The sequence below is a fragment of the Dreissena polymorpha genome, chromosome 14 (genome assembly GCF_020536995.1).
Source record: "Dreissena polymorpha isolate Duluth1 chromosome 14, UMN_Dpol_1.0, whole genome shotgun sequence".
Taxonomy (NCBI): Eukaryota; Metazoa; Mollusca; class Bivalvia; order Myida; family Dreissenidae; genus Dreissena; species Dreissena polymorpha.
This window is the reverse complement of record NC_068368.1, coordinates 21,244,496-21,261,809: the sequence shown is the minus strand read 5'-3', so window position 1 is coordinate 21,261,809 and position 17,314 is coordinate 21,244,496. Positions and strand designations below refer to the sequence as shown.

At 36.6% G+C, this 17,314-nt stretch overlaps 2 protein-coding genes and 1 long non-coding RNA gene across 4 annotated transcripts in view; 1 reads left to right on the top strand and 2 right to left on the bottom strand.

Annotated features, from left to right (window-relative positions):
* Positions 1 to 3,292, bottom strand: part of LOC127858170 (charged multivesicular body protein 3-like) — a 30,367-nt gene extending 27,075 nt beyond the window's left edge. Inside the window, exon 1 of the mRNA XM_052395144.1 lies at positions 3,158 to 3,292. Within this exon, the coding sequence (XP_052251104.1) occupies positions 3,158 to 3,202 (45 nt within the window). The 5' untranslated portion in view covers positions 3,203 to 3,292. The remainder of the gene's footprint in view (positions 1 to 3,157) is intronic.
* The window catches only part of LOC127858168 (receptor expression-enhancing protein 1-like), a 166,040-nt gene that overhangs the window by 100,185 nt on the left and 48,541 nt on the right, over positions 1 to 17,314 (top strand). The window lies entirely within an intron of this gene.
* On the bottom strand, positions 7,299 to 10,100 carry LOC127858175 (uncharacterized). 2 transcript variants are annotated; one of them, XR_008038785.1, is made up of 2 exons: positions 10,002 to 10,100; positions 7,299 to 8,514 (listed from the first exon to the last, which is right to left on the bottom strand). It is a non-coding gene; the product is annotated as an uncharacterized LOC127858175 (long non-coding RNA). The 2 variants fall into 2 exon arrangements; XR_008038784.1 differs by lacking the exon at positions 10,002 to 10,100 and adding an exon at positions 8,997 to 9,431.

The following is a 17,314-nucleotide window of genomic DNA, read 5'->3' as shown; positions in this document are numbered from 1 at the left end:
TGACCCCCCCCCATGGCAGGGTCAAATTTAACCCCAGGGGCATAATTTGAACAAACTTTGTAGAGGACTATTAGATGTCACTACATACCAAATTTGGTAGCCCTAGGCCCAATGGTTATGGACGTAAATTTTTTAAAGTTTTCACAAAAAAGGCCTTATATAAGCAAATTTGCAATTTTTTGACCACCCAAGGCAGGGTCAAATTTGACCCCAGGGGCATAATTTGAACAAACTTGGTAGAGGACTATAAGATGTCACTACATACCAAATTTGGTAGCCCTTTGCCCAATCGTTATGGACAGTTAGATTTTTTAAGTTTTCACAAAATAGGCCTTATATAAGCAAATGTTCAATTTTTTGACCCCCCGGGGCAGGGTCAAATTTGACCCCAGGGGCATAATTTGAACAAACTTGGTAGAGGACTATAAGAAGTCACTACATAGCAAATTAGGTAGCCCTAGGACCAATGGTAATGGACAAGAAGATTTTTAAAGTTTGCACAAAATAGGCCTTATATAAGCAAATTTTCAATTTTTTAACCCCCCGGGGCAGGGTCAAATTTGACCCCAGGGGCATTATTTGAACAAACTTGGTAGAGGACTATAAGATGTCACTACATAGCAAATTTGGTAGCCCTAGGCCCAATGGTTATGGACAAGAAGATTTTTAAAGTTTGCACAAAATAGGCCTTATATAAGCAAATTTTCAATTTTTTAACCCCCCGGGGCAGGGTCAAATTTGACCCCAGGGGCATAATTTGAACAAACTTGGTAGAGGACTATAAGATGTCACTACATAGCAAATTTGGTAGCCCTAGGCCCAATGGTTATGGACAAGAAGATTTTTAAAGTTTGCACAAAATAGTCCTTATTTAAGCAAATTTTCAATTTTTTACCCCCCCCGGGACAGGGTCAAGTTTGACCCCAGGGGCATAATTTGAACAAACTTGGTAGAGGACTATAAGATGTCACTACATACTAAATTTGGTAGCCCTACGCCCAATGGTTATGGACAAGAAGATTTTTTAAAGTTTGCACAAAATAGGCCTTATATAAGCAAATTTTCAATTTTTTGACCCCCCGGGGCAGGGTAAAATTTAACCCCAGGGGCATAATTTGAACAAACTTGGTAGAGGACTATAAGATGTCACTACATACTAAATTTGGTAGCCCTAGGCCCAATGGTTATGGACAAGAAGATTTTTAAAGTTTGCACAAAATAGGCCTTATATAAGCAAATTTTTCAATTTTTTGACCCCCCCCCAGGGCAGGGTCAAATTTGACCCCAGGGGCATAATTTGAACAAACTTGGTAGAGGACTATAAGATGTCACTACATACTAAATTTGGTAGCCCTACGCCCAATGGTTATGGACAAGAAGATTTTTAAAGTTTGCACAAAACAGGCCTTATATAAGCAAATTTTCAGTTTTTTGACTCCCCGGGGCAGGGTCAAATTTAACCCCAGGGGCATAATTTGAACAAACTTGGTAGAGGACTATAAGATGTCACTACATAGCAAATTTGGTAGCCCTAGGCCCAATGGTTATGGACAAGAAGATTTTTAAAGTTTGCACAAAATAGGCCTTATATAAGCAAATTTTCAATTTTTTGACCCCCCGGGGCAGGGTCAAATTTGTACCCAGGGGCATAATTTGAACAAACTTGGTAGAGGACTATAAGATGTCACTACATACTAAATTTGGTAGCCCTACGCCCAATGGTTATGGACAAGAAGATTTTTAAAGTTTGCACAAAATAGGCCTTATATAAGCAAATTTTCAATTTTTTGACCCCCCGGGGCAGGGTCAAATTTAACCCCAGGGGCATAATTTGAACAAACTTGGTAGAGGACTATAAGATGTCACTACATAGCAAATTTGGTAGCCCTAGGCCCAATGGTTATGGAAAAGAAGATTTTTAAAGTTTGCACAAAATAGGCCTTATATAAGCAAATTTTCAATTTTTTGACCCCCTGGGGCAGGGTCAAATTTGACCCCAGGGGCATAATTTGAACAAACTTGGTAGAGGACTATAAGATGTCACTACATACTAAATTTGGTAGCCCTAGGCCCAATGGTTATGGACAAGAAGATTTTCAAAGTTTGCACAAAATAGGCCTTATATAAGCAAATTTTCATTTTTTTGACCCCCTGGGGCAGGGTCAAATTTGACCCCAGGGGCATAATTTGAACAAATTTGAAAGATGTTCACCACATGAACATTCCTGAGAAATTTCATCAGAATTGGACCAGTTGTTTAGGAGAAGAAGATGTTTAAAGAAAAAGTTAACGCACGCACGGACGCACACACGGCGGACACAGGACCATGACATAAGCCCCGCTGGCCTTTGGCCAGTGGAGCTAAAAATAGATTTGCAAATATCAAGAACTTAAGATTGTTTTTTTTCATAAACTGGCTTCAATTGGCTTCAATAGTTTACATGCCTGGCGGGTGACAAACCTGAATTTTTTTACGTGCCTGGCAGTTATTTTACTAGCCACAGGCAATCGGGTGTGACTGTGTGCTAATTTCGAAGACTGTTATCATAAACTTGACAAGTTATAATCACATGCATTTTGTGCTTTCAAATGGCTACAATTTCTTATAAATATTGTGGCAACATCATTGACAAGATAATGGCTACAACTTTATACAGGGCCCTCAATCTATCAAATCTGCGGCTGAATTTTGGCCGCAGTCCCCCACCTGAAAAGTATATTTTTTTCCCCTTTTGGGGGGAAAAATTTCCCCTGATTAAAAAAAATATATATTTTAAAGATGTGTCTCATGACTATTATATCTCAATTCTATTTCAATTTAATCTTGTTAAACATACTTAATTATGAAAAAAGAAATGAATATAGTGCAAACATGTACAAATGTAATAATTAGAGAGTATAGTAAAAAAATCCCCGAAAAAGGGAAACGCCGCGAAAATTCCCCCTCATGAGGGTAGTGACCCGCTCTCTTAAAATGGATTGAGGGCCCTGTTATAAAATTGTTGAAATTAAGTGGCTATTTTGAGCCTGCGGGAACCCCGTGAATCATTGTCACAAGACATTTGGAAATTTACAGAACTTTTATTATCAATGCAATATAATCTGTCATTACATATGTGTTTATAGGACTCATAATGTAAAGAAATACAATCGTTACCATATCTTTGGGAGATTTGGTATTTTCTTTCCCAAACAGCCCCATAGATTTATTTATAATTTAAAATCAGACAAAAAATTAAATCATTCGATGACAGAATGAAAACATCCGCAAAGGGCAATTACTCGAAACTGTTCAAGATATAATTGCGTCGTAAAAAATGCACAATGCCCAGGTTGCAAATAACTAACAATTGAGAAACATTACGTCTCCAAATGATTAAAGGGATCTTTTCACGCTTTGGTAAATTGACAAAATTGAAAAAAGTTGTTTCAGATTCGCAAATTTTCGTGTTAGTTATGATATTTGTGAGGAAACAGTAATACTGAACATTAACCATGCTCTAATATAGCCATTATATGCATCTTTAAACGATTATAAAACCTAAAAATTATAAAGCGTTGCAACGCGAAACGATTGAATAATTTGGAGAGTTCTGTTTTTGTCGTTAAATTTTGTATAACTACGAAGATTGCTTATATAAGGTATAAAATACGTGACGTATGAATACTCGGCGGAATAGCTCAGTAGGCTAAAGCGTTTTTACATCAGGACTCTGGCAGGACTCCAGGGGTTACTGGTTCGAAACCTGCTCCTGGCAATGTTCTTTTCCTTTTTTTAATTTTATTCTTGAATTTTTACTGGAGCTTTTACGATCCAATGTTTACATTTATCAATATAAAGCATTTAATACATAAGTTAAAAAATGCCAAAATCTGTGAAAAGGCCCCTTTAAAGCCATTTGAGGACATAAACCTTTTTAGGACTGCAATAATGTTTTGAAAGGGTGTATTATCATGAAAATATTTAAGAAGTTATACGCCCATCATTCAAATATGTATTTAATGACATCCACGAGCTTTCGTGCAGTGCTCACAGTGCTTACAATCGAGCAATTTGATCGAGCTATGCTGGTTCCAATGTCTAGTTGGTTGTGTCACGTGAAACACAGGTGGTTAGCGTGTGGCTATGCTATTAATTTATGAAAACATCATTTTGAATGATAAATAATCATATTATAACGAAAAATTAACTTTTCTGAAAAAAATATTTCACTATCAAATATATATATAACAAGGTATGCAACTCAAAATCAGCCCAAAACGGGGTGCATCGCTTTGAACAGCCATATCTTCATCAATTTTGCAGCGATTTTCACGATCTCGGTCTTATTCAACGCAGAAATGAATTTCCTTTCTGGAAATGTATATGTCTTGCAATATTTTTACAAATGCTGGGTCAACTTTTAAGAAATAACACGATACACAACACGCATGACCCAGTTGACAGTGATCATGTATTCTTTATGAATGAAATCTCCAGTTGTAAAGACACACCTCCGCATTGGACCAATGAAATCACTCGTATGTTTAAAATGTCAGTTAGTTGAAATGTATGTAAACAAAGGTTTCAAACGGCGCTGGACAGTTAGTCTTGATGCAGAATGTAACGACAAGAACGGTAATAATGTTTTTTCATACGTTTTATTGAATTATGGTATCGAACTACATGAACTTTATAGGGAAGTTGCCCTTTACTCCGTGAAGACTTCAGTCTTAAAGACAGCATGATCACTGTCAACTGGGTCATGCGTGTTGTGTATCGTGTTATTTCTTAAAAGTTGACCCAGCATTTGCAAAAATATTGCAAGACATATACATTTCCAGAAAGGAAATTCATTTCTGCGTTGAATAAGACCGAGATCGTGAAAATCGCTGCAAAATTGATGAAGATATGGCTGTTCAAAGCGATGCACCCCGTTTTGGGCTGATTTTGAGTTGCATACCTTGTTATATATATATTTGATAGTGAAATATTTTTTTCAGAAAAGTTAATTTTTCGTTATAATATGATTATTTATCATTCAAAATGATGTTTTCACTAATTAATATCATAGCCACACGCTAACCACCTGTGACGTGAAATACTAGAGTATTTATTTGAGAGACGACTTCGGGTCACGTCTTTTCGGTTCATCTTGTTTTTTTTACAACCAGGGACCTATAGGTTATAGACAGTTAAAAAGAAATTATCACAATGTGCATTTCTTGTGTTTGATCAATAGTAATACCTATATATATCGTTGTTATTACATTAAGTTTTTTTGAAGTAAGATGCATAATCTAGTAAACAATTTAATTGGTGGTGGATAATGTCGTTATTCACGGGGTGGAATCATTGCGACCATAACGCTCGTGTTATGTGCGTAAAATGTCGCAATGCAGCTTCCGTTGTGGTGGCAATTTCAAACAATGGATTCAAACGGTGAGTACGCTTTTGTTTTTTACGTTTCCCGAAGACATACAGACCTTAATTTAAAAATCGGGGAATGCTATTCGATACGAATATTAATATTGTTTACTATTCTGGCAAAATTCTTGAGAAAAATCCGATATCCTAACATCAAGGACTTTACAAAGGTTTGTTCATGTGATGTTGACAATGAACAAGTCGCATATTTGTACGATATTACTATATTTTTGTACAGAAAATCCCATTTTATATTCGTTTTTTTAATAACTATGCTCGGCTACAAAAAATATCGTAACCTCTTCTGAAAAGAAGGCGTTGTACCTGCTGTTTTGAAAATGTTGTGGTCGCGAGCACATGTTGTGGTCGAAATTTATTGTTGTGGTGCTGATGTGAAGTAACATATATAAGAACAAACGTAAGGGAAGTAATGTAACATAAGATCAAAGGTTGGTAATTGTTTTATTGAAACAACTGAAACAATACAATTATGTTGCATGAAAACCTCGCATTACGACCACTCATAGTAAAGATTATTTTTATTATTTTTGTTGTATTGCAGATGTGAATATTCAAGGGAAGACGAAAGAAAGGATTGTTCCCATCCATTATCAAACGGATTTTATACAGTAAAAACGTCCTTGGAAAAACATCTTCAAATCGGACGTTAAATACCAGTACGCCTGTTAAAACGGTGGTGGAAAACGACTTTGTCAAAATAGCTGTCGGAAAAACTATTTTCTCCTGCATTGAAATTGAGTAGAATAGTGTCACCAATCCCCAAAATAAGTGATATTATTTCAAAACTCATAAGGCATAAAATCATTTCATATATTGTCAAAGCTAAAAAAGAATTAGCTTTTAATTCACTTTAACGATCAAATATTTGATTAATAAAAGATGCCAGTGAAGAAACATATATATACAGTGATGGTGCCCATACACCATCTTTTCGACAAGGTGTTAGACATCTGAAAAGAACACAATGTGAAAGCGGACTTTGTAATATTTCTGACGTTGGTAGCCCAAAAGTTTCCCGATGGGCAATATTGCATTTATTTTGTTCATAGATGTTGTGAATTGGTTTCGATAACGATACGCGCGCAATGCGTTACAGTGATACAAGTTTTAATTTGTTTTGGTTGGGCAACCGATTATTTGAGGAAAGTTTATGAGTTTCATGGCCGGACCAAAAAAACGAGTCGCAATTTCTATGTCGAAACAAGCAGCTGTCTCCTGCAGATTCAAAAATTAATTTTGACTGTCCGTCTGAGGTTTTATTGGATAACAATCCTGTGCACTGTGACCTATCAGATGGTTTAGATCTTGGTGTTATAGACAGAATGATAACTCTTGTAGCCAACAATATTAAAGCGTCTTTATTATACGTTATAGTGTTTTATGGAAAAAAATAAATGTGGAACGGACATTTTCTTAATGGGATTTTAATCCGAAACATTGGTGGAGAAAAAGTTAAAATTATACCTTTATTTTATGCAAAATATAACATAGTTATACATAGAATTAGATTTTATTAAATAAACTTCTATTCTTATAATGTGTTTTGTTCTTTGTTTTAAATTCATGACTCTTGTAAGAAGTGTTCTCTACAAATCATGTGTTTTTTGCTCTTTTCGATATTTTTTTCAAAATACAGGAACATGAAACATTCCTTTTGAAACCATTTAAAATATGTAATTAAGGTCCAAAAATTTGTTTGTTTTCCATTTACCCGACAGATTCTAATTTTTCGTTCCGACACGTAATTTGTTTGGTCATTGGAAATCAAGTTTACGGCGAATAATTCATTATTTGTTTAACTTGATTATTGTTATCAAAAGTATGACTGTGCCATCTTTGAATGTTATATAATTAATGTTGCAAACACAGATAGATAAGATAGTTTATTAAAGTCTCATCATCATGTACCTAGTAAAACATATATAAAATAGCTTTAAAACATAGTACATAAATGCCACTCACAATTGAGTTATAAGAGACTATACATATTATAAAAATACAGTTCAGCATCTATAGCCAAAACTTTATGAACATATTTCACTTCAACAAAGGAGAATGTTGATCAAGTTTTCAACTTCAAATATCGGTTTTAAGTAAAACAAAATATATAAGAGTAAGATAAATCTTACATCTAATTGCTATGGGTATTATAAAGATAATTTTGCAAATCTGGTGCCAAAATAACTTCTAATTGGAGCAGAAAACACATTTAGAAGAACTTGCTTAGTTGAAAATATCTTGCACAGGTAAACAACGTCAAACGAAAAAAGTTTCGCTGACCTACCTTCCCTACGTTTTGGCAATGTTAGTGGAAACAAAAAAACTTACTACGAGTGTGGTCAAATTTCAACCTTGAATTGCATTTTGATATGTACGTTAAAATTTATTAACTGATAATTTAATCAAATATCAGAGGGGAAAGAAATACAATTATTGAGCAAACTTTCATATATGTTATACAGTTTAATCTAAAGCATATTTTTTTTTATCTCAGTAGCATAAAGTTTATGCAGTTTAAAATAAAACAAAAACAAACAAATTGTCTTTAATTACATATAAAATATATACTGAAGCAAAACATATTAAGCAATTAACGTAATTAAAACATGCATACAATGTAGTCGTTACATAAATAAAATCAAACAGCCCGTTGGCCTCATTTCATTCCCAACATGCTCTTTGAACTTTTCACATATGACTTCTGGTTTTTGTCTGCCACACACAGCCACGTGTCGTTCAGTACTTCGTTTGTACGCATACTCCTTGCACCAATTTTCACACTTGTATTTGTATCCGTTGCCATGAGACTTGCTCATATGTTAGTTAATGTCTCGCCTTCAAGCAAATGTTTGTTGCATACAAAACACGTATGAGGCCCTTTTTTCAAGTGGACGACGCGTTGATGTCTTTTCATGTTTAAAACTGTGCTACATGTTTTTACCGCAGACAAAGCGAGTTGCGAATTGTTTGTTCATGGATGTTTTTGATATGGAACGAGACTATGACTTCTGCACTAAAAATCCTTCCACAGAAGTAGCAGAAACACTTTTGGCGTTTGTTTGATGTCGGCATATCCACGTTGCGACCTGAAACATACCAAATCGTTATGAGTATATAACGTGACAGTTTAGCAAGAAAATATTGAATCAGGACGAGACAGCATATATCGCCCTTGATTTACAACCAATGTGACATAACAGGGTTTTTTAAGTACCGTCAGTGCATTACAGTTATAGCAGGGTCCCGTTTTGGTGAAATGTTTAATTTCTATTTATGCATACCAAATTTCATAAGAGTAACCGGTTTGTACTTAATGATATACCGCATGATAAAGTTTTGCGGAAGGACGGACAGAAAGACGGACGGACGGAGGACAAACCTATTTGCATTTGAGAACTTGATACTCGGGCCATAGAACTGTTCTGCGTATATATAAGCAAAGGAATTTTAATACATTTCTACACATGGAAATGTAATGTTATAAACATCATAATCACGTAAACAAGTTAATCAACATATTAAGTAATCTATATTATCTTCATGAGCATTTATCAAGTGAAGAACTTACTTTGTATTAAACTTGTATTTTTAATTCCAATAATAACGTTAGTAGCAAATTAAAACTGTGCCGCGTTTAAAAAGACCTGGCAATGAGGTAATTCATCTTCACCTGCTATAACAAAATGGATATGTTAACTTTAAAAGTCTCGTTTGTCTTCTGGAAATCTCATTGTGCCAACATAAAAAACAGCAGTGCACACAATAGCGCATTTGTTAATAAGGTAAATAACTCTGTAATCAAGTGCGTTTCAAATATGTCAATGTTTATACTGTTATTCGACTTCACATAGAGATGAGCACATAAATGAAATTCATAACCATACTAAATGATGAACATATACACAACAATTTAAGGGATTCGGTTATTTGCTTTCTATATTTAACAATATATTTATTTAATGAAATGCAGAGTGATTCCTCAAGTCACCAGCACCAGATTTCGAACATGAGCCAGTCTGGATAAAATGAAGATTGAGTAACAATCAGACGGACGGACGGACAAGGACGGACGGACGGACAAAGGGACAGACACACATACACAGAGAAAGACAGATTGACAGACAGACAGACAGACACAGAAACAGACAGACAAAGAGACAGACATAAAGATTCAATTATCCGTCTGTTTTATTTCACATCAGCACCACAACAATAAATTGCGACCACAACATGTGCTTGCGACCACAACATTTTCAAAACAACGGGTACAACGCCTTCTTTTCAGAAGAGGTTACGATATTTTTTGTAGCCGAGCATAGTTATTAGAAAAACGAATATACAATTGGATTTTCTGTACAAAAATGTAATGATTTCGTAAAAATATGCGACATGTTAATTGTCAACATCATAGAACACACCTTTGTAAAGTCCTTGAGGTTAGGATATCGGATTTTTCTCAAGAATTTTGCCAGAATAGTAAACAATATTTATATTGGTATCGAATAGCATTCCCCGATTTTTAAATAAAGTTCTGTATGTCTTCGGGAAACGTAAAAAACAAAACCGTACTCACCGTTTGCATCCATCTTTTGAAATTGCCACCACAACGGAAGCTGCATTGCGACATTTTACGCACACAACACGAACGTTATGGTCGCAATGATTCCACCCCGTGTATTGTTAATTTTATAAAGTAGTATTTGCCTGAAAACAGATTCTCAACAACTACTAATACTGTTACTACTGCTACTGCTGCTACTGCTACTACTGCTGCAGCTGCTACTACTGCTGCTACTGCTGCTGCTGCTGCTACTGCTGCTGCTACTGTTGCTGCTGCTGCTGTTATTGCTGCTACTAGATGCCGCTATTTTTACTTTAGCTGAAAAAGTTACTATAGCTCCTTGCTTGCAGATGAAAAAATTACTCCCACACCGGTCGACAAGCGACAATTGCGCGATATATCGTATTGAGCGTCGCGAGAATGTCGTGTGTCGACCTAAGGGTTTTAAGGTCAACAAGCGACAATTGCGCGATATTGGCTCGATATATCGTATTGAGCGTCGAGAGAATGTCGTGCGTCGAGAGAATGTCCAGTGATTTTTAGGTCGACAGGCGATATTCTCGCGATATATTATATTGACTGTCGCATGATTGTCGTGTCGCGCTCGAAGGTCGACACACGACATTCTCGCGACATTCAAGCGACATACTCTCGACGCTCAATACGACGCGCGACAAATCAGTCGACAGTCAAGATTTTCTGCGATTTTTTTTTCTAAAACCCAGCGCGATATGCGACACTCAAATATTGAATGTCGCATGATTGTCGCGCGTTGTATTGAGCGTCGAGAGAATGTCGCGACAATGTCGTGCGTCGACCTCCAAGGTTAACACACGACAATCAACTTGGCCCTATCCGGATTCCGTAGTTTATGGAGTAATTTGTTTACTTGTATTGTGCAAAGCATAACCATTAGTCTTAACTTTATGTTTGAATCGATGGGTTGGTATTCCAAAGGAATATATTGGCCGCCTACACGCTTACATTCAGAACACACATTTTTAAGATGTGCAGATGGAATTACAGATGCCTACGGAATACCGTTATTGCCATCGTGGTCACACATTTTAGACCAAGGCAAAAGGGTTCAAGAGAAATTCTGGTGAAATTCTCAACAGACAGAGCCAGACAGAAACTTTACAATATCCGCTCTAGACTTAAGATCATAGGTGACAAGTTTAAAGGGATTTACATCAATGAACAGCTTACAACTATCCGTTAAAATCTCTTGTTTGAAGCTCGCTCGCTGGTAAAAGCAGGCAGTCTCCTTTGGGCATGGTCTTCAGATGGAAACATTCTCATCAAAACTAAACACGAAGAAGGTACTTCTATACTGCGCATTGTTTCCCAACAGGACTCAGAGCCATATCGCTAGACAACGCTTTTTAATTCGGACAGTGTATACTAAATAAGTAACGAGACAATACTTACTCATTTACATACAGTCGCTGTGTTTAAAATTTGTATGCGCTTTGCATCAATGGTCAGTGTTATTTTTTCGTGTCATCTAGTGATATCAATAGATAGTGATATTTCTTTTTAAGCACGCTTATTCATCTAATTCTCAAAGTAACGTAGTATATTAGTATACTTTCGCCTAAACTTGTTTTCATGCTATATGTCAATTGTTTGGAATGTTAACAATGTGGAATTACGCTGTTTACTGAAAATGACTATTACCCCCATACAGTGATGATCTGTGCGGACATGCCTATTGACTTAACCAGGCTACATGTTATAATTCGGTGTTATTTTAAATTGCCTATCATAATGCCGTTTTTCAGCTTATGTCCCATCTCTTATTTTTATTTGAGTCTCCTATGACAGGTCGAACTATATCGTCGTCTTTCACTTCCGCCTTGGCTCGCACTCTTACACGCGAACATGCACACCTCCCACTCACATACAAGGACCCACACTTCATACTTTATCATCCACGCACGCACATACACAGGTACGCAAGCACGCGTACATTAGCACACCACTAAAACCCGTACGTTGCCCTAGTTGTTCGCTTTCGTACTAGAGGTCATAATACACTAAATAGTTTCCCTATATAATTCAATGTAAAAGCGACAACTTTGAGCGAAAATAAATGCAACATTTTGCACATAGAGACCCCCATAACCATACCTTTTCTTAAAGGCCATTCTAAGCGGAATCGATTTATGCAATAAAAAAGATATGTCATGTACAATGCAAGAAAGAACGTGACACAAATCAAAATCGACTGTTTTTGCAACTTTTTTTTTCGGCCGTTTCTTAGTGGAATGTAACCTTTTCTAGTGCAATGGTTTACTATAGTCTTCAAGTGTATCATATTTCAGGGATTCAGTAGTGAACACCTATTCATGCCCTACCATTATCTCCGCAAGATAACACCCGAATAATGGTAAAAAGTGTAAAACATGCCTTCCTGTCAACTATGATATTTTTTTAGAGAGTACAGCCCTACATGAAGCGATCATTTAGTGTATTGTAACCTAGAGCTGCCATGATGCGGGTCTTATATCAAAAGGACCAACATATTACACAAGGTAAACGGCACTTATTTTATAAAACTGGTCCTAATAATCCATATGCCTACTCAACCCAACTGGACTGAATTGGCCTTTCGGTATCTTTCTTGTAGTAGAACGCTTGGTGCCAAAATTTAAACACATCCCCATTCCTAATACCCATTTTTTCAAAAATACCAGAAATAAATACACTTTCGAGTTAAATGCAGAGAAGCAACGACCGCTTAGTAAAAAAGTAATTGATTTTCACGGAGATTCTAAAAAACTCTACAAGTTTGTATCAGAATTAACAGGAAAAAATACTGATAACCCTATGCCGGAAGGTGAAAGCGACACCGCGATAGCTGAACATTTTGCCGATCACTTCCTGGATAAAATTAACAAAATTCGAGATGGCCTTGCAAGTTTCGAAAAATTCACACCCGATCTCAAGGAAGTACCATGTTTCGGTATGTTCGAGGAGCTAACCCAAGATGAAGTGAAAAAGATCATCAATCATCTTTAAACAAAATTATGCGAACTAGATGCATTGCCAACACGAGTATTAAATCATTTTTAAACGAGTTACCACCGTTCGTGACAAAATTGGGTAATCTCTCTCTGAGTCAAGGAGTTTTTCCTTCAAAATTTAAACAAGCAATAGTAAGACCACTTCTTAAGAAAATTGGACTAGACCTGAGTTATGCCAACTATAGACCAGTGAGCAACTTATCATTTCTATCGAAAGTGATTGAAAAGGCTGCTCTGTTTAGACTCAATATACACGTAAATGAAAACAATCTCCTTCCAAAAAATCAGTCAGCCTACAGACAATGCCATTTTTGTGAATCTGCTTTACTTAGACTAGTCAATGATATACTCGAAGGTATGGGGGAACAAGAGGTTAAAGCACTTATCGCCATTGATTTGAGTGCTGCCTTCGATACACTCGATCATGACATTCTACTAGACGTGTTGCAAAAAAAATAAGGTGCATGTGGCACGGCACTAAACTGGATATACTCGTATCATCGTCCAAGAAGCTGTCACATAAGTGTTAATTCAGCTTTATCGGCGGCACGTTCTTTGGATTGTAGTGTCCCCCAGGGTAGTTGTCTTGGTCCATGGCTCTACCTGACGTACGCTGGAACACTGTTTGATGTCGTTCCTCCCTCCATCACAGTCTACGGTTTTGCAGACGACCACACCGCAAACAAGCGATTCAAACCTACATCTTCTTCTGTTGAAAGAACTGCCATTCAAGAACTTGAAAGTTGTGCACTCGTTATTAACAACTGGATGAACGAGAATAAATTGAAAATGAACGCATCAAAAACGGAATTCATCATGTTCGGTAGTAGACCCCATTAAATAAATGTCAATATAAAGAAATAGATATTGCTGGTGACACTGTTAAAGCAGAAAAATGCATACGGTATTTGGGTGCATATTTAGACGAAACACTAAATTTTAAAGAACACATCAAAATTAAGTGCCGTACAGCCATGTACAACTACCTTAAAATCAAAAACATAAGGAAATACTTAACAATAGAAGCAACAGAAATACTCGTTTTGTCTTTGGTAATATCCCATCTGGATTATTGAAATCTCATCTTGTATGGAACAGGTCAATGCGAAATAAACAAAATGCAACGTATCCAAAACATGTGTGCCAAATTGGTACTCGGCCGACAGAAATATGACAGTTCAAAAGATGCCTAGCATGAACTACACTGGCTACCAGTAAAGGCTAGGACAACATTCAAATTACTGTACTTCATGTATAATTGTTCTGTTGGTAACGCGCCAAAATACCTTACAGAACTTTTAAAAGAAAAAGTACCAGCACGTAACCTACGATCTACCGTCTCGTATGACGAATGTTATGATGTGAAACGCACAAAGAGAAAAACTTTCATGGACAGGAGTTTCGGAGTTGTTGGTCCGAAACTGTTGAATGACCTACCATCAAGCATTCGGACTTCTGTCTCAATAGACATTTTCAAAAGGAATTTGAAAACATTTATCTTCAGAGACTTTTACAACCTATTTTAATTTGAATACCTGTGATTTCAAAACAAATCGAGGCTCAGTTGTATGGGCTTATTTGTCCAACAACCATGACTCAGAGGACTAAGAAATTAAAGAATTGTGCGGGCTTCTTTGCTCTAAAAGGATATTTATTGTACAAGTGACCGGTAACCAAAAATCATTAGGGCTTCTCTGCTCAATGATTGAATGACATCACCCAGCAGTCTTTTAGTCACGCTTAGCCCCTCTAATTGTGTCTTATAGTCACACTGAAATTTTAACCTTCAAGTTGTGTCTTGTAGTTACACTTGGTCAGTCTATTTGTGACTTGTAGTCACAATAGTTCAAATACGGTTAAAACCCAAAAGAAGTGTCCGTAAGGGTGACAGGCGACCGGTAGCTGTGGGATCCGACAGCCATAGTGCAGAAATATCCTTTCACGTATCCTTTCAGCTAATGATAAAACAGTATCTTTATGTTGCCAAAACTTTGCTCATAATATCATTATAATTATTGTCTTTACCCTAGTTATATCAATTTATTACATAATATTTCATTTTTCCTGTGTTTTAATATCGTAGCCTGTATTGTTTTATTGCTTAAGTTTCTTACAGCATTTTTATTTATATCACACATTTTTAGATTATTAATCCTTTAATTAATGCTGCATAAAAGTATCAATCACTCTTATTTTTATCAATTGCATGTATATTAATATGTTTTGTACAACGCCATTGAATATAATTATATAAATAGGCGTTTCATCAAATTAGCAAGTTTCAAGTTTCAATACCCGCACACTCTTACTTTAATCAAGACATGCGAGATACGCCTCTTCGCTTCTCTCTTCTGTTTTCCTGTTTTCTGTTCCTGTCTCCATACACTATACTGATTGGAGCACCTCATGGAGTCTGGTACAATTTCGAATACTTATAAAAACTGCCGATGGTTTCGGTGTTGCTTCTCGTGCCTAAAGCCAGTGAATTCTTCAGCCCAGGAATTACATTATGTCTAGCAAGTGTTGTTTTTGCACGAGAAATATACGACTCAAATGTAAATGGCGTCTTGTAATTTCTCTTTTCTGCACAATGGTCCTCTTTCCTGTTGAGATGTATTCTATCCTACATCATCACGGTCGCAAGACCATTAACATCGTTTACCCATTCAAAGATCACAATCCCGGAAACTTACCGATACAATATCAATCTGACGTGCATGTTACTAAAATTCCTGATTTCTTAATTCGGGTGTGCTGTCGCCTTTATGATTCTACTTATCTTACTAATATGTGGTGATATCCACCCTAATTCCGGTCCTTTTTCACACAGAACCCAGAGTCTGCCTCAACATCAATTACTCATTTACCTCTTCTTTTCAATCAGTTAATGTAAGTAACCATTTATCCTTCATGCACTACAACGTCCAAAGTATCCTCAAGAAATTAGGCATTTTATATACCGAATTTAAGAATTTTGACATTTTATCGTTCTCAGAAACATTGCCTACCGAAACGTCCCAAAAACAAGATCTGATTTTCAACAATGTTTACCCCCTGAAAGAAAAGGTCGGACGGGGGACAGCCACGGTGGTGTCCTAGTCTACGTTAAAAGTAATTTATCGTACAAAAGACGCACTGACCTCGAAATTAATGATACTGAATCAATCTGGATCGAACTTAATACATTTTCTTAACATACCCTATTCGGTGTATTTTACAGACCACCAGATACATCGGCACATATACACTCAGCTATAGAAAACTGTATACATCTTGCTTGCTGTTGACACGGGAATCAATTACGTTGTTATAACCGGTGATTTTAATATCAACTTCCAGGACCCTAACAACAAACTCAAACAGCTATGCAACCAATGGGGCCTCTACCAAACCATTAATGACCCTACACATTACACTGAGCATTCCTCTTCAACAATTGACATTATACTTACCTCTGATCCTAACCTTATTCACTCATCGGGGGTTGGAGACCCCTGTCTTGATAAAAATATTAGATATCACTGCCCTATCTATGGTCTTCTTAACTTTAAAAAGGCACATAAACGCACATTTAAGCGTAATATATGGCTTTTCGATCAGGGAAACTACGAAACGCAACGGCTAACACAGACGGGGACGCAAAGAAGCATAACGACCTTAATATATATTTAAAAAATTTAACCGAGTACATAATATCTATAGCAAAAAACCATATTCCAAACAAGCTAATAACAATTCGCTCAATCGAACCACCCTGAATAACTACACACATACAGACTCTGATTCGACGACGGCTGTTTCGCAAAGCCAAACAAACAACCATTGAAGGCGACTGGGGTAAATTCGGAACTACGCGAAACACAATCGTTGCCGAAATTAAACGCGCTAAACTATTTCACCAAGAAAAGTTGGCTAAAAACCTTCAATCAAATCCAAATTCTAGATCATGGTGGTCATGTTTAAAAAGCTTTGTTCGACCCAATGCGAAGTCATCTATACCCTCACTTATCGATAAAGATTCAATAATTGAAGACGACACACAAAAGGCTACTGTCCTCAATAACTTCTTCACTGAACAAACGCTCCTTGACGAATCAGAAGCACCTAACCTAAGCCACTACACTTATCAGCACAACGAATCTCTGAGTTCTCTCGTGGTTACTCCAACTGAAGTCGAATCAGTACTACGTGGCCTTCCCTTAAACAAAGCTGCTGGCCCAAATTCAGTCAACAATCGCATCCTGAGAGAACTTTCAACTGAACTCTCTGTTCCCCTTAGTGATATTTTAATACTTC